Genomic DNA, 18,994 nt, shown 5'->3' with positions numbered 1-18,994 from the left:
TCTAAATTCATTCACTATCACACAAGTTAAAATTCAAACATGCAAAGTAAACCCACCTTCCAAAATTGATCAATACTACCATACAATCGAACACATACTAATGGTATGCTTAAAAAGGTCATCATTAAATCAAATTTTAAAATAGAGTGCAATCATACTAGCATCTGCCAAACTCATGAAATATAAATCTACTTACCACTGCTCCAAAATAACATGCAATGATAACCCTCTCCATAAGTTGCTTTTAAAATGGCGTGTCAAAGTGTCCTTGATCTATTGGTAAAGTTGAAAGGCTCACTAAGAGCTCACTAAATATTAAGTCTTGCTGAGTGCAACACCACCAACATCTAAAAAGGATGAGGCCAAGCTCGTGCCTCGAGTGAATTTGGCAAGATGGATACCCCTCAATTCTTCGTTCTTAACCAAAGAGGCTAGACGAAAAATGTCGAACCTCCATTAAAACAAAAAATTAACATACGATTGAAAAATCTAATATGCAACCTCACAAGTTAGCAAAATTTTAACTCTATACCACTAAAATAACTCAAACTACAATGTTATTTCAAATATATTTTAAGTTTTCAATTTTTGTCACATTTTGCTTGGTTCCATCACAAAACAACAAACCTAGGAAACAACATAGATTTTCAACAAAATAAGTAATTACAAACACAAATCTATTGATATAAAAAAAAATACAAAGCTCTTTATCAAATATATTGTAGTTACAATGCTAGAACATGCATAATTTTTTCTCCAAAAATCTATTCAAAATTATACAAATCTGCTCAAGGATGAACCTAGAGTGAACCCCTCTCAAGTAATGTTGGGTTTTCATCCAACCTACTAATATCTTAAGAAGTGGATGGAGAATATCATAATAAAATGAGACTCCTAACCTCAATCAAATCTTCTCGAAAAAAAATTCTTCAACCAAAAAACTATATATTTCTTTCTTCTAAATCCATTATTTAACTTAGGTCAATAATATTTGCCTCGCATTTAATGGATCACCCAATGACCTAATAAAGACTTCAACGAATAACTAAAGTTGGCCTCTTCTTAATAATTTATAATGAATAATTAAATTCATATTGCCATAACTATTTGTCTACCTTTCATTTTATTAAACATTTAATCCCCTTTATTAACTTAATGCTTTGGCCCTTTTATTTTTAATTTATCGGCATGCTAAGGGAAAAAGCGACGTCACAACTGCAGCGAAAGAAATTTGAATGAACTAGCCAATATTGAATGAAAAAATTGCCTTGAATTCATTTATAAACAAGAACATGTTACACTGGCAGAACTTTTACAGAACATATCTCAGAACTTGGCTTTCATAAGCTTGGCTGTCGGTAACAAATAAACATCTGCATACGGTTCTTCTTGGTTCACTTCAAGGTATTCTTTGCTCTTCAATGTCTGCAAACATCAAGATCACAACATATAACTTGCACACAAATAGGAACACAAAAATGTAGGCAAAAACCACAATCAAAATGAGCATCATAGACATATCCAGCACACTGACTGTAGAGACGGCTATTCCGCAAGCAAAGCAGGAATGGAAGAATTACCAGTATTTCAAAGAACATTCTAGCAGATTCTTTACGTGTTCTCCCAGCAAGCATTTCACTGAGATTGAGTATTCTCTCTTTAGCACTCAGTTTTAGAAAAGCTGCTCTCAAATATTGTGCTACAGCCCTGCATCAAACCAGAATGCCCTCTAAAATCATATCTCACCAACATGAAAATTCCAGAAGAATTGGCAAGAAAAAAGAACAGTCCTAAAAACTTAAAAAGCACGTTGCACCAACCTTGTCCGCACTGACCAGCCACTTGTATCATCAGTCTTCTGACCACTCCCTGCATCACCGACACCTGAATCCTCGTTGAATTCTTCTTCACCTTGTACAATAACAGCTGGACCAAAATGAAAATAATTAAACTACCCTCTCAAATTCATGAAGCAATCACCACCAACGTGACAGGTCAATAGTGGTATGTATTCATTGATCAAGATCAAAAACCTTTCATAAGTAATCTTAGAATGCATTAAAGCATAGAAAGGAGATAAAAAACTCACCAGCATGTCTAGAATCTTCTTCGAGAAATTCTAGGCCCTGCAAAATTATACAGACATTTCAGGACCAATGGTGTTTGAAGTCAAAAATAAAATATAAAGGTGACAATACAGACATTATAATATCTGTATTTCATACCAGATGGGAAAATGGAAATCTTCTCAACTAGCATTCACATAGGATAAAGAAAAGTCAATGGGCACAAGAGCTTTGTCAAACCATCTTGCAGTATCTAAAAATGCATTCGGAAGTTTAGCATACAAAGACTAACCTGGCCATCTTCTTTCTCACAAACGGTAAGCCCAACACTAGTTGCCTCTTCAATTGGTGCATCACTTCCACCATATTGACTGGGTGTTGCAAATTGCTCGTGTTCAGCTGTAGTTGCCTGCTCAAGTTCAACCACATTTTCTGGCACCAATACTTCTGGTATTTGAGTATCTAACTCAACCTCTTCATTGGCTGGGTAAGTAGGCTCTTCCATCTGACCAGCAGTTTCAAATCCTACATCTGGAAAGGCCTCAACTTCAGGTGGTGCAAAGCGAGCCATCTCTATGTCAGATGCCTCGGGAGATTCTAGTGGCTCCTCTGCCCCATTCTTAAAGCCTTTTGTTGGAGTCTCTGCAAAAGCAACTTTTACTCCCTTGGCTGTAAAAGCTTTCTTAAAAATCTCTTGAAGATGAACTGACATGCCTGAAACAGCAATTAGAATGGAAAACATAATGTCAACATTTGTTAACCACAATTGGAAGTATGTGATGTTTCATAAGCTGTCACACTATAAAAAATAATCTTACCAGGAACAGAAGGTTCTGAGAAGATTTGTTGTAAGTGAGAGCTTCTGTATTCGTTCCATGCCTCCTGGGCAGAGCAGAAAACCTTCCTACGTATGCGACAAATATCATCTGTATATTCTAACTGCCTCTTCATGAACCTGTAAATTTCAGCATTGAGTAAATGAAATGAAACTCCTGCCTGTAATAGGTAAGGCTAAAATTTTATCATATGTACTCAAACATCAAGAAATCAACTTAAACATACACTAAGCTGTGTATCTAGATCCTATTTTCAGGCAATGTCAATTATTGGAGTTCGTCATTTTATTCCACTTATCATGCTGAAGGAGGATCGCAAGAAAGTGACTAAAGATGAACTAAAACATAACTAAGAAAATCCTAAATAAAATCATATTGATATTTCATTTGACCGTGCTTATATCCTGCATCTTACAGAGCAAACAGTATTCTCAGGGATCAAACTTTGCAACCTGATATGTAGTTGATATCTGTCAAAGTTAAAAAGCATTCCTAACTTAATGAATATGGAGAGCATGAATATCAACAGTATTTACTACATATTACCACTATTTAGTATTTACTACATATTACTAAATAACTGTGATCCTTATTAAATTGATACTGTTTTTGGCTGACTTCACTGATACAAGTCGACCTCCCTATTGATATCCTTGCATCTCTGGTCTTTATTATTATATGGAAGCAAAGGCGATTCCTGTCACTATTCTTAGTCTTCCATATTTCTTTCTTCTTCTGATATTTTATCATTGCCAACAGACTTATGTTGGTTTACTCTTAATATTGGTTCTTAGTACTAATTTTAGTTGACACCATTCCCATTGTTATAATTGCTGATATGTTACTTCATGACTTACCCATGGTCATATCTACGTAAATACCTTGTTGATTCTATTATAATAGATGTATACATAATAATAGTTAAGTTTCCGTTGACTATGGTCATGCATAGTCTTACATCTGAACATGACCATGTACGCTTGCTCAACTTCCATATCACGTTTTGTAGCCAATGAAATTTTGACATATTTTGAAATTTTCTCTCTTTAGAGATTTCACCAAATTGATCTCCTAGTTGTCAGGATGGGAATATCTCAATTATGATATCAACTTGGGGATATGACATGAGACAATTAACAAAAGCAAATACTAGATGCCTGAGGACACAAGAAGTAAATTAGAAAAGATCTCATCAAGAAAACTAAGACTTCTAGAAAGATTCATAGGATCAAAGTAAATTTGTGAATAGGACCCACTGGGTGAACAATTTGTTCACACCAAATTCGAGTTTGTCAATCATGAAATTCAGAAGAATAAATATTCAGATGAAATTCGAAAGGGTAAAAATTTGGAAAAAAAATCAACATTAAATTTAACTTAGAAATTTTTATTTTTATTTTAATATAAGTAATATATCGTCAAAATAGTTTGACATTGCTAAATAATATTAAGATATAATAGCGTCAGTCAGAATCCAAGGATATACCAACATTGGCAATGGTATGCACACAGGTGTGCATGTATGTATACTAGTTCACCATGTGAACTGATATACATGCATACACACACATGCATAGACATTAAATTAACTTGCCATAAATTTCTGTGAGATCATCCTTGCATTAAACTGATATTATACATATCACTTTAAGTATGAAAATCTGAGCGATCAGATTTATCTATCTCTTGGATCAGGAAGTAAATCCCTGATCAAATATCGATCATTACTCTTCAGAATGGATCGAGTAAATGATTCATTACTCGAGACAGATCGGGGGAAATATTAATGATTAGTGTAATTACTAAACTATCCCAATTAGGATCGGGACTTTTAAGGAAGTTCTTGATATAATTTCATGTCTTTTCCTAGAGAGACTTGTAATGAATAGACATGTCCATCTAACTCATGTCTCTTGATGTGAATATATATAGGGACCAAAGCCAAGGGATAAACCATTGAAATCATTAAATGATTATATCTCTTCAGATCAAGACTGCGGTACAGTGATCAAAACAGATTCAGACTTTGTGTTCAATGTTCAGAATTGAATTGATTCATATCCATTCTATATTGATTAGCACCTGCAAGCAAAGTATATAGAATCATAGATTAGTATCCATCAAATCTGAAATCAAGACAACCATAACAGACTGATCATAAGTTTAATTATCATTTATATGGTATCAGAGCAAAGCCTGGGAAGAAGATCAGACGGTAAAGGTTATTAGAAGCCTTCCATTTCATAATCAACATTACTTTCTTCTTCATGGATATCAACACCGAAGATGTCATTACACATTGGAGATTAATTGATACACTGCAGATCAATATACATAACTGCAGTGATCCTATATTTAGCAAAGTGCAGATCAGAACATCAAAGACAATATACAATACATACACAGCAACCATAATATTTATTGCAGAAAATAGTAATCACAGATTACATACAGGAGACTATAACATATATTGCATTCTGATATAAAAGCAGACATTATACATAAGACATATATCCTTGAAGATCGATGCTATCTATTGAAGCAGATTGAACATATAGTCAAGGGTTTATATACATACAGTGAGATACTTATCTACAACAATATTCATCTACTATCAGATTGACCTACAGGGATATATCCTAAGTGAATGTTGAAAGCCAATTGAAAAGTAAACCAAGAGAAGATGGTCATGCCTAACAATAGAATTTTTTGTACCAGTGTTTAATCCTGGAGTTTAGTTTTATTCATTCGAGTCCTTTGGGAAGGAGACCAATGATTATTATTGTGTGATGATATGAATAACTCTGGAGATAGATATTAGAGCTTCCTGGGTTAATAATAGTCACGAGAATCATTTTCTTGCTGGGTGAACTCAGTCTGGAAAAGGTTCAATAGACTTTATCAAATTGTGGAATCTCCACTATTATTGAAGAGAAAATTTTCACAAGATTTTTTAAAAGGCATATAATATTTATATCTGGCATAATAAATATCAAAGCATTCTAAGCATGGATTTGGCTTGATTATAGGGTTTTCTTATAATGGCAATCTCTATATATGTGATTACAGATGGTGATCAGTTTTATATCTGAAAGCTTCAGGTTACATGCTGAGAATTATTCTCCGGACGTGAATGCCCTCATTGTGTGAATTCTTACATTTCATTATGCTGAATACCTACTCCTGTGTGTTGTACTTAAGAAACTAATTATTAAGAGACACAAGCAATCTGGAAACCTCATCCTCCAAATCAATATTTTTTTACAAACTGATATATGATATACAGTTGATTTCTTTCTCTAAACATCGGGTGAATATGGGTGAAGTTACAAGATTGGCATCTCTATTTAGCCGCTCACAACAAAGGAAAGAAATTTAGAAATATTTGAATGTGAAAATGTGTCTTCTGAATAATCATTCCTTTTGCAGAGATTGATTTCTGAGATTCCATCTGTGTGTAAATTTGAAGCATAACCAGTTGGAACTATCCAAACACATTATTGGTAAATTCTGGAAATATAGACATGCTTACATCTGTCTTTATCATGGTTTGCTAATGACAAAATATATAATTGAAGTATTGAGCGGCACTTAGCTATTTGACTGGTGAATGTATGGTGGTTGACTTAATGCCACTATAGAAATCAGTGAATACTCATGTTGAAGCCTTCAGTCTGAGACAATCATCAAAATGCTCGACGAAACATCAATACTATATTTGTGAGATTTATGATAGAAATTTTGAGATGAAAGATATTTATATCTATCATGCTGAAACACCATCTTTTGGTATACTAAGGGAGCACGATTTTGGACATAGATTCATCATTGATATGGAAAACAACTACTGTTCTCTGTTGTAGACTTTGTCTGGACAACTTCCTTAGTATAAGGGTTCAGTACAATGGGTTTGACTTCATCAGTACCAAAATTGTTGAACATACATGATATGACATGCTAAACATACTGATGTGAGCTTGATATGAATTAACAAGGAGTATCACACACAAAGAGATAAGTATTTCATAATGTTCATGAATGCCATATGTAGTAAATTCATGCTATAACATTAGGACAGTAAATATTGTATACTTCTATCTTTGGTATTTCCCTTTGGGATCATTTAGTTTATTAAATATTTGTTATCTCTTGCTGAAATGTTTATAACATTCAGAGGGAGTCTAGCGAATCCACCTAAGGCAACCTTGAACAAGGAGGTTGAATGCTCAATTGATGCTTGTGTTTAAAGCTTCAGATGGAAGCCACATTACCCTGAATGTTTGGTGTTGCTAAGCCTTAAGATAACTTCAAAATTTATTACATTCACGCATGTTACTATGGAATCCGACAGGTACATTTGTGTATGGGAAGTTGCTCTTGTAAACAATATTGTGATTACTAAACTAATAGATCATGTGCCTATGATAAGTCTCGTGGAACAAGATATGTTCATGATTGGATTTATACGAACAGGACTTGCCTCTGCAATAGAGGGAGCAGCTTAAGGATCTACATCTATTGACATCCAATGATTTTCTATCAGAAAGAGTAGAACAATATGTCGAGATGGTTCCTTTCAGATGAAGTACATTATCACTAAAGTACAAACAACTGATATTCTCACCAAGCCTCATGCTAGAAAAGTTTCATGTACTTCTAGGGCAAGCTTGATATGTTGGAGAATGAAATTTTAGTTGAAAAGGAACTTCAACATCAGTGATCTATTATTTTGTATCCTTGCATAGTCCTTCCTTTGAGAGAGAAATTTGAAGTGAAAAGCCATTGTTTTCACCCTTTGGATTGAGCCATAGTGGATCTACCCTCTGATATGACTCATGGTGGATTTCATGTGTGTGACGTCATGACAACACCACGTAAGAGAATTTGTGGTGTCTCCATGTAAAATATTTTATTGTCATATGTGTGACTACGACTTTATGGGCCATGTTATGTACATTACTGAAAGGTGGTGATCTTTCTAATAATATGCACTTGTATTCAACATTGTGAGGTGACGACTTTACAAAGTTGACTATCATGATAACTTGGTATTCATTAAAATGTCTTGATAGTTGATATCTCTTGGACTTATTGATAGATATCATGCTGACTTGATATCAGTTGTGTATCAATATGTTCTTAATGAGATTATCATGGTGGATATTATGTGACGTAATATCCATGGACATGCCATGATATGTTATGGTAGACATCATGCGACATTATGTCGGTGCATATACCATAACTAGGATATACGAATGTCATGTGACTTGATGATATGTATACTCCTTGATAACACATGTTAGGTGATTGTAATGTCCCCTTCTCCGTGCTAGGCCCTATGGGCGCCTTGTTGATCTATCTTTCCATTTGGATAGGCTAACGGCATTAATCTTGAGGATGCCAACCAGTCACAGGAGTTTAATTGGTTTCGTTGGGGAAATATTTAAGTTGAGGAGCGTTTCTATAGTTAAGTCACTTTATTTTATAAGGTGGATTTATAAAGTTAGTTTATGACCTAAAGTTATTTTATAACAAAAGTAACTTAAGTGACTAAAAGACAAAAATAGTTTTTATCCCACATTGCCTAGTTGTTTGTACTTCCCCTCATATCGAGGTTATAAAAGCAATGAGCTTCCTTGGGATTGACACCATGAAAATATGATATTATTCAAAATACCAAAGGTTGCTTAAATGTGACTGGTTGCTTTGAGGATGAACCCCTTAAGGCAGTGTGAGGAGTTGGATGTAGCCCCAGCCTCCCATCAGAGACTTATTCATCTTCAGAAGTGGAGTGCATAATGAGACGTCACTGCTATTTGGAATCTGCTTCCAAGGAGTAAGTTCATTTACAAGTAGTAATAGTTTATGAAATTCTGATAATAATGGGAGTTAGCATGATTGAACTTCAGTACAGGCCCAGCCGTTAACAGTATAACCATAAGGGTTCAACAGCAGTGTGAGCATCAAACGAAATAGACTGGACAGTGGCATGGTGTTCAGGATATCAGGTATTTATCCTTCTCACAGCAAAAAGGAAGCTGGCTGTATCAAATCGCATGGCAGAAAGGGAGCTCGGTTGATGTGTTTGGAGTCTGGACACTCCCCTACCGTGGATAGCAGACCATAAACCGCGGGTGTGATAAGTCAGTAACAGGTTGCAGGGACATTGTGGGAGGCCGCAGGGATTTTCAAGAGTTCTCAGCCATTACACGAGTGCTGGCAACTACCCCAGCAATCCAGTCCTCTACGGCAGTCAAGGGATCCCTCTGTACGTGTACTACCAGCCGTGGTTGCTTAGAAGACAAACCTCATCATTCCAGTATCAGGTTCCCTTATCTAATTTGTATTTGCATCTCGTTTACATCAGTAGTTACGCCTCTGGATTTAACTTCTAATATAATCATATGATATTTCCAAGCCATTCCAAGTTCATTAGGGGATAGTAACACGGAGGATTAAAATACATGTTTTAATGTATGTCCGTATGTTCTTTTTTGTTCTTTCCTGAAGTTATCTATCCGAGTATTCATATTCTGCATATTACCATTTCCCTATTTTGGAAAGAATATAGAAACTGAATTTGGAACTTTAAAGTGATATCTAAACTGGTTCATACTTAGTTATCTTCCTCAGCTAAGAGGGAGTTTTAAGATATGATAGCATCAGTCGGAATCCAAGGATATACCAATAATGGCAATGGTATGCACATTTGTGTGCATGTATGTATAGTTATACCAATTCACCATGTGAACCAATATACATGCATACACACACATATGCATAGACATTACAATTAACTCGCATTAGACTGATATTATCCATATCACTCTATGTATGAAAATCTGAGTAATCAGATTTATCTATCTCTCAGATCTGACAGTAAATCCCTGATCAAATATCAATCATGTGCTCTTCAGAATGGCTCGAGTAAATGATCCATTACTCAAGACAAGTTGGAGGATATATTAGTGATTTGTTTAATAACTAAACTTTCCTGATTGGGATCGGGACTTTTAAGGCTTAATATGTGTCCGTGTCTTTTCATAGAGAGACTTGTAATGAATAGACATGTCCGTTTAACTCAAGTCTGTTGATGTGAATATATATAGGGACAAAAGCCAAGAGATAAATCATTGAAATCAATAAATGATTATATCTCTTCAGATCAGGACTGCTGTACAGTGATCAAAACACATTCAGACTTTGCATTCAGTGTTCAAAACTGAATTGATTTATATTCATTCTATATTGATTAGCACCTGCAAGCAAAGTATATAGATTAGTATCCTTCAAATCTGAAATCAAGTCATAACCATAACAGTCTGATCATAAGTTTAATTATCATTTACAAATAATTACACTAAATAAATCAATATTATATCAAAATAAAATAATATTATTATAAATAACAATATTATATTAAATATCATAAAATTCGAATGAATTTTTGAAAGGGTAAATATTCACTGAAATCCGAACTTCATGGATGAAATTCGGAGTATCATGTGACTTAGATGGAGAGTATTAACTATAGACATCAATTAAGGGAAGATCTTATCAAACAACTAATTGATACCTGAAGAGTCACAATAATAACTAAACAGTGATTATGTCTAATCAATGACAACCCATGAATATAAAGGAAATTAATAACTTGACTAACTTAATATGATGGTGTCTTTAGCATTAATAATCAGATCAGCAATTAGTAATAATAAAGCGGTACAATTTTGTAAAAGAGGTGATTATGGATGGGGATGAGTCATGTCTTTGTAATGTGATGGATCACAAGATACATGAAAGCATCTACAATCATTCAATCAGGGCATCATCGACCAGGAAGAAGGAAAAGAAGAAAATAAAAAAATAACAGTTAAAATGCAGCAATCTGACTACAGTGGCATCAAATAACAGACAGTAATCATATTCTAGCAATCTAACACATTAAATCTAACATGGAATAGCAGAGGAAGAATACCCAATTACAGGAAGAAAATAGTATCTTTCAGAAAGTTGCATTCCTAGAGCCAAGGAGAGATTAAGGGCAATAGTATTCTTATAGTGGGCAACTTCTAGGGCAGATTAGAAAAGGGACATTACATCTCAAGTCATAAGATTATGACACGTGATCTTGTCTGATTCTTTGCCTTGCATTGCCTATATAAAGGTTGCTTTTGCATCATAAATAATCTAATCATCTACAAGCTTAGATTGTAAGCTTGTTTGGTGGATACCATCTTTTGTTGTTGTTTCTTTCTTGTCTTTGTAGTAGTTAGTTGGTGTCGCAGATTGAGGATCCTGGATGATCACTTCAACATTTACCAGCAGTTTGCAATCTTTAATATTTCTCATGGCATCGATGTGCCCTTCGTCTACTAGTAAAGTTGAATGGTTCCAAATGAACCCTCCAGGGATCAAGTCTTGCTGAGTGCAAGGAACCAACATCCTAGGAATCAGACCGAGATCATGACCCAGCCAAATTTAGCAGAATGGATAAGCTTAAATCCTTCGTTCTTAGCCAAAGAGGTTTCAACCTTATAGGCTTGTGCTCCCATATTGGGTAGAAAAATTCTTCTTGGCAGCCCTTGCTGGGTTGGTTTTCTCACATGTCTAAATTACCATCGCAACTTTTCAATGATTACACATATACACCAGTTTAGAATAGAACAACAGATTATGATTAGAAACTAAAACACTTTGAAATACTCACTCATTTGACAAAACAATAGATTCATCAAATAACTGCTTCCTCTTTCTTGGTCTTCTCTTCCTTTCTTGCTCGGCTGGAGTCTTAGTAGGAGTGGGCATAACTGTCAATCCTGGAGATGTTCCACCTGCTTGCAACAACCAAATGCCCATGAAACCTTATCAGAATGTGTTATCTATAAGAAGGCTTTACAAAAATAAGGATATATGAGGACAAATAATAGTTAGAAGCAACGGGTAACATCACATTTCATCCTTGAAACAATTCTTTCAATCAAAAAATATGCATTAGGCCTCTGCAAGAACATATCCAAACAGAATGGCAAATTGAAGCAAATTGAATAGTTATACTAGGGACACCCACCTAAAACAGCTATCAGGTCTTCATCGCCAGAAATTTCGCTTGGAGTTCTGCTATGTGGTGTTTGACCCTGACCAAATCTTCGGCTTGCCCCTCCCATCACTGGAGTCTCTTCTACAAGAGGAACCCCAGATTCCTCCATTTTACTAGTTTCAGTCTCATCACCAACATCAGTACCCTTCTCCAGCTCTCCTAATCCTGTGATAAATGGTTCTTCCTGTGGAACTGCCACCGCAGATCGGAGTGTTTCACGTTCTGAGATGTTTTCAAGAGGCACTTCTTCCCTGAGTCCTCCAGCAGTATGTTCCAAGCCATCAATCTCCATATCCATTTGACCGAAGCCCAGAGTATCATCCATTGGAAGAGGTGGAAGAACACTGGATAAGAATTGTGTCAGTATAAACTATGAACCTTGTAAAGTTCTACCCATCATATAAATTGAATGAAGAGAAAACAAAATGCAGCTTGAATTCAGATGGACCATACTCTTCCTCGCGGGATGGTAGAACAGAACGTGGAAACTCAGACTGAGCAGGTGTTTTGTTTCTTTGCACTTCCTGCAAAGAAAACACAATATATTAGGACTTTGCTTTACGGTACACGTCAGAAAACGAAGCTTCCAGAAAATTTACTTCTTTTTAAAGGATTTTTTTTAATACATGAGAATACAATCCTAACTGGAAAGGAGAACCCAAAACTTTCTTAAACTATAAAAAGTTTGACAAATACATTGCAGATACTGGGAGAGAGTGCAAGTCTATGTTCTTCTCATTGGTGCAACAGAAGCATTCCAACATCAGAGGAAAGAAGTGATCATACAGAAATATTCAGGCAATTTGCATCAGAAAATGAAGATCAAACCTCATCTAAATAGACCATTGTAAAAGGATCCACTCCACCTGGAACCTGCTCTGAATTTACAAGAACATTCCATTACCTACAATGCATTTAACCACAAGATTTTGAACAACCTTAAAAAAGATAAAAGAACAAACAAACTATTCAAGAGCTTACCATTAATCCCAGGATGAGGTCTGCCAGCAAAATCTTGACGCCACTCATTTAGCGTTATCTGATCATGGGTTGTAACATGCATTTCTATCTGTCTGCATTATAAATATGTGAAGACTGAATATGTTGCTAATATTTACTCCAACAACAGGAACTGTGTATCAAATACGAGTTCTATCTTATCTAAGGACTTGAAAAAACATTTACCCATATCTCAATTCTTCCTCTATGTCATCAAATTCAAACGTCTCAGGCAAAGTGATTGAATTAAATGGTGCAGTAGCAGCTCCAGGTGGTAGATCCACTTGTACTGAAGTAAATGCTTGTTTTAGCTTTACTAAAGCTTCACTGCAGTCTTGATAGAGATAATTTACTTTCCTCGAATATATCCGAACCACACCCAGCAAAAGGTGCCCTGATAGTCGAAGAGCAATGGGAACTTCCGGATAAATGATGGAATCTATGACATCAGTAATTATTCACAAGAGAACCATCAAGATTTCCATCAAGAGATAAATAAGAAGAAATACCATTAAAATAATCTTAGCCATTGAGTAGACAATCAAGAAATATTATGACATCATTTTCATTTTTTTATGAGCATTCAAATAAGATATAACAATATTATATACCTCTTAAGCAGTTTTAACTAATTTAAAATTTGGTTAAGCCAGACAAATAAATTTAAGGTAATTTACACTATCAATAAAAGAAATTGAACAACATACAACAAAAGTAGCGTTCTGCATCTGTATAAGAAATTCTTGATCTAAACACTGGAAGAACCCTGCTTCTATGTCAGATATTCAAGCAAAAGGATGAGCCTCAAATTTGATATATACATGTGTATATTACACGACCATCAATTATCTCAGTATAATAATGAAAGGATTTAAAATAAATTAGTGGGGTTGAACTCTGAAAGCAAGACCACATTATAGCTATTTAAAATGAGAAGCTTATTTGTGAAAGTGAGTCCTGCCTTACACTCAAAGCATGGCACTCCCAATAGCAAATAAAGAATGGCCACCTTATTTTTATCAGCATCAGTAAGATCCTTCAAACAAGCTAAGAACAAAATCAATTCAGAGAGGTTTAAATCTTAAATTTGACGATGACTATCATATATTGACAAAGATCTACAAATTTGCATCAAGAGATGATATCAAGCTATCAATTTAACAAAGGCTTATTGCACTAAAAATTGAAAACAAATTAGAGGCTAGAGAAAATAAAGTGTAACACCCCCAAACACATATAGATAAAAGACAACACTATCTCCAAAAATATAGAACAGAAAATTCTAAAATTTTATTTTTATTAAATAAGATTCTTCAAAGTTCAACAAACTCAGATTCAGACTCAAATTATTGAGGTGATTTTCATGCTAATTCAAATAAAATTCTAGGCATTTCTAGGCATTACAGGAACAGATATAGATAAAAGGTAACAATATCTCCAAAAATATAGAACACAAAATTCTAAAATTTTATTTACAATAAGATTTCTTCAACACACTCAGATTCAGTATCAGATTATTGAGGTGATATTCATGCTAATTCGAATATGTTCCTAAGCAATTCAAGTACAGAAAAGTTTTTTTTTTTAATCACACTTTGAATCTGCCCAGATATTTCAGATATGACTTACATTGAGTTTTTCTTATTTTTCTAAGTTGAATATGATAAATTATAATGGTAAGCAGAATTGAAACAAATACCCTAGAAAATGTCATTCGTATTCTAGCTGCCTCTGCCAAAACTCCAAAAAAACCAACAGTTCTACATTTTGTTGCTATCTTCCATGATGTTCAGACACATGAAGACACCATGTTGTAGATTATCAAAATCTAATCATGATGCATTAAATCTCAACTCCAAAATGGCCTCCAAACATGATAAAGAATTGTAGCTCTGAAAATGATGTGATTGGGCATCAAAAACCAAAACCCTTCCACAAAACAGAACCTTATTATAATGGAGAACCTATATGTCTCTCCTAAACGAGGGATAATCAAGGTTTCGGACCTTAAGCCAACGATTATGGCAGTAATAGAGAAACAAATGATCGCATAATGAACTCCAAAGGAACCCTAAAATGCTAAATGATGACTCCCAAAAAGATGATTGAACATCAACAATTGATCCATTACCAACTCAGTCCAATGGTCCAAATAAAATGAAAAATCACTAAAAATGAGCTAATTGGCTCCTTAAAGTTCAAAATCCCCTTGACCTTTTTGGCATATGCTTAATAAAATCACTTAAAACTCATGTTTCTTAAGTAATTAAACTTAAAAGTGGGGGAACAAGTCTTTACGTTAGGAGTCAACTTAAGTTGCATAAAAAGACATTCCCACAACTTAAGAATAGAATAGAACATAAGCCAAGGACTCCAACACTTCGCACTGATGCTCTGTGTCCTTTTCCTCTTGGTTGATCCAAGGAAAGATAGCCAGTGCACTATTAAGCCTCGTGGTTTGAGTTGGGGACATCTTGCCTAAAGAATGCTTGTCCTCAAGCATTTGTAGACTAGGATGCTTAAGCACATATTATCCTTCTCACGTTGCATCCTCCAAAGGCGAGTTTCTCTATTTGATGAGATATTTAAAAATGACCTTATTCCTCAATTTTTCCTCTGTTGCAAAACTGTTTCTGGAATGAGTATCAGCTTACTTTCTGCATCCATACAGGGCAATTCTGTAAAAGGAATGCTTTGTTGTCCAATAGCCTATTTGAGGCATGACACGTGCAACTTGAAGTTTTAACTTATAGATGGCAGCTTCAATTCATATGCTGTTTCACCAATTATATTAATCACCAACTTTTTTAAAATTAGCAAGAAACCGCCAGATTTTCACCATCCGCAGTGGACATTTTATTTTTGCTGTAAGAAAATCAATGTTTGATTACATAGATAATAAACTAAACAGTCATTCCAGTAGTTCGCAGCCCTATAGTGACGTAGACGAGTTTTATATCTAGAACCTTATGAGATTAATCAAATCACTTTTCGGCTAAAACGCAATCACAGTAAATTTGGCATAAGAATAGGGCTTAAACGTGAAAACCCTCTTTTTTGTACAAAAGGTTCATTGAATTTTCTTTTCAACATTAATATTTTCGCCAAGAATCCTCCTTATATCTTAAAAAGTAATACACACCTAAGATGACTACAAAAAAACACGTACCGTTCAAGCCAAGGAAGCATCAAAGTTTCAGAACCCATGATTTATTTATAAGGTATAAAATTCGGAAAATTATAAACAGAAATTGCAATGATATAATCATGTGGCCATTCCAGCGACTAGTACATTTACCGTGATCAGCAGGATTTTGGTCCGTCTAGAACCATATAGAGTTGTATAAAGCAATTGGATATGTAATCATCGGAATTTCAAGGTATGAAATCTTTAATGTTGCGGATACAAGTTCTTGTGTAAAAAAGATGTGGGTGTTTTAACATTCCACAGCTCTATCATAACCTGCATGAGTTTCCCTTTTATATCTCTAGCCATATGAAATTGAATGACTATATCATATTCTTTAAGGAGAAGGCATCAAGCATCAAAGGCAAATATCTGACTCTCTTGAACACAGCAAACAATCTCAAAACGCCAACTCAACAAACATTTTCATTTTCTTCAGGAACACAAAAGAGTTATCTTCAAAATGAAAACATACCGACAGAAGCGCTGATATTGGTCTCAGTAACCTGATTTTTTCTTAGCTTCCTCTCCAGATGTGCAGCCATCCACACGGTACCCAGAGGGCCTTTCTTGGCCAATATAAAATGTGAATAGAACATTGTGAACAGTCAGAAGGTGCTTCGACCTCCGATTCAGTAGCCCAAAACAAAAAGAACTTCACTTCCTTGGATTCGAACCTAAAACCAACGAGATCTCAAATAACAGAAGGGAAAAAAAAGACAAACAGAAACAATCGGCTGGAAAGGCAATCAATTTTCGAGTGGGTGGGGTGCAAAATAACCGCTAAACTTTCAGAAGCTCCGGAGCAGAGTGTTGTTTTCAATTTAATGGGGCGCTCATCTGTGATTTTGGGTTTTCCCGCGCCCGCTTAAAACTTGAGACGTGTCTAGTTTTTTACAATGTGCGTGGCTTGTTAGACGAGTGTTGGATGGTTTTTTCAAATGCCAAGAAGGGTGTGATTTGTTTATTGGTTAAGCTGGCTATGTCATGCCTGTTTCGCATGATCGTGGGCAGAATCTATCCCACCGCATTCCTTCGGAGGAGGCTCGAGAAAAACTAAGGGCTGAATTTGGTGGCCGTATGCCATAATATATGATTAAAAAAAATTTTAACTAGTAAGTGCAACGATTAGCCTATAAGGATAATGTGTTTTGTAGGATAGCTTAAAAATATGGTATTTAATTTATCATAGGTAACCTGGAAGGTCATTCTGAATGACACATGTAACATCTAATATCAATCTAAATTGAATTTGGATATTTTGTTGATACAAGAAATACAAGATATATTTTTTAATTAAATTTCTTAATTTTTTAATTGTGCTAATCAAACATAATTGATTGAATTCTTTTATATGTAAAGTTGGGAGCACAAATGTAACATCACAACAAATAACATTGTTTTACTTTAAAATAACAACTTTAGAAACATACTGCAACTCATTATTTATTCAAACAATATCTACTAATGTACTGATAATACGAAATCAATCAATTGACATTAATGACAATCTAAGTATTGAGTTCTTCATCAATGTAATCACTTAGCATCATTGCACTGTTTAAGCATAACATAAAGTAGCTACTATGAATGTTATTTAATTATATTTTAATAATAAATAATGTCTTGATCTTGAATAAATTAGATAGTGTTCAAATTTTATAATTTACACAACAAAAAAATCTTACGAATATTAAAAATATCACATTTCTTATAAAAACATTTATATTCTCTTTCAATATGATACCATATAACTTTAAAAATATGTTAAAATAATTAAATGATATAATGAATGAAAAAAATAACTAATAAGTAATGATATAAAATAACCACTATGAATTTTAATATATTTTTAAAATATTTTTTAATTCAAACAATAAGTAGATGGTTAGAGAAAATTAGAAATCTTAGTTAATATTAATTATATTTAAGAACAAAATTCATTTGTATAATTTTTGTAGTCTATCTTTTATATCACATTCTATAATTTATTATCAAGAATAATAAATTAAGAAGAATAAAAATTGATTGAAAATATTTTTAAAAATAGAAATACAAATAAAAGAAACTCTTCAAAAATTACAAAAATTCTTAAATTATTTAGCCGATAGGCTATTTGTAGGAACTTTATGCAAAAAGAGGGGTAAAAATTTATTAAGACAGAAAGGAATACAACAAGGAGAGCTCAACAAGGAGCTTGATCCTTAGCAACAAGATCATCAAATTCTTGCACCATCTCAAAGGACAATTGCCTCCTATCCCTAATATTCCAACCCAGATCATGACTAGATGCCCATTTGGCTAAACAATCAGCAATTCTATTCCATTCACGAGGAATATACGTGAACCTAATGAACTGAAAAGAGGAAGAGAAGAAAAGAATCTGCTTAACAACAGTGGCCAGCTGCCAACTAACATCCTCAAGCTCTTGCGAAGAAAGCATGTTCACCACCACTTGGGAATCAGACTCACAGATAATCTTACTCCATCCCCGCAAGCAACTGTGATCTTTATTTATTAAACTTTTGATTTTTTAAATTGATTTACGTTTTAGTTTTTTAATTACTTTAAATTATTTTTATATTATTTTAATTTTTTCTTTAAATATTATTTTTTCAGTTTCTATAATTTATTAGTCTCTGGTTTGCATAAGGTAGGGTACTAAGTTTTCGGTGGTAGTCACCATCAATTTTTTGTGTACTGAAGCTAATAAATTTCAAAGGTTTAAAAATCTTTTATTTTAAAATTAATTTTCAATCAAAAAAATTTGTTTTCTCATTGGCCAGCAACAATTTTGGTAGGG

General features: G+C 34.2%; 1 protein-coding gene across 1 annotated transcript; it reads right to left on the bottom strand.

Annotated features, from left to right (window-relative positions):
• Positions 1-1,250: 1,250 nt before the first annotated feature.
• Positions 1,251-17,249, bottom strand: LOC149540084 (sister chromatid cohesion 1 protein 3-like). The gene is made up of 13 exons (XM_089801281.1): positions 16,667-17,249; positions 13,191-13,443; positions 12,987-13,078; positions 12,834-12,883; positions 12,459-12,529; positions 11,976-12,349; positions 11,616-11,739; positions 2,885-3,021; positions 2,359-2,780; positions 2,090-2,126; positions 1,821-1,926; positions 1,581-1,707; positions 1,251-1,425 (listed from the first exon to the last, which is right to left on the bottom strand). Exons 1-13 carry the CDS (start codon positions 16,788-16,790, stop codon positions 1,327-1,329), a joined length of 2,016 nt encoding a protein of 671 aa, XP_089657407.1. The 5' UTR covers positions 16,791-17,249; the 3' UTR covers positions 1,251-1,326.
• Positions 17,250-18,994: the final 1,745 nt, after the last annotated feature.

Source organism: Cupressus sempervirens, chromosome 9 (genome assembly GCF_028749045.1).
Source record: "Cupressus sempervirens isolate cs-2001-9-10 chromosome 9, ASM2874904v1, whole genome shotgun sequence".
In the NCBI taxonomy this organism is placed as follows: domain Eukaryota; kingdom Viridiplantae; phylum Streptophyta; class Pinopsida; order Cupressales; family Cupressaceae; genus Cupressus; species Cupressus sempervirens.
Note: the sequence above shows the minus strand (reverse complement) of the source record. Positions and strands in the feature narration are given on the sequence as shown.

Excerpts from the sequence above, each read along its gene's own strand:
- LOC149540084 (XM_089801281.1), bottom strand. The coding sequence starts at position 16,790 with ATGTTCTATTCACATTTTATATTGGCCAAGAAAGGCCCTCTGGGTACC. Across the intron at positions 2,781-2,884 it reads CTCAGAACCTTCTGTTCCTG|GCATGTCAGTTCATCTTCAA; the intron begins GTAAGATTATTT and ends TTGCTGTTTCAG. Across the intron at positions 2,127-2,358 it reads GTGAGAAAGAAGATGGCCAG|GGCCTAGAATTTCTCGAAGA; the intron begins GTTAGTCTTTGT and ends ATAATTTTGCAG.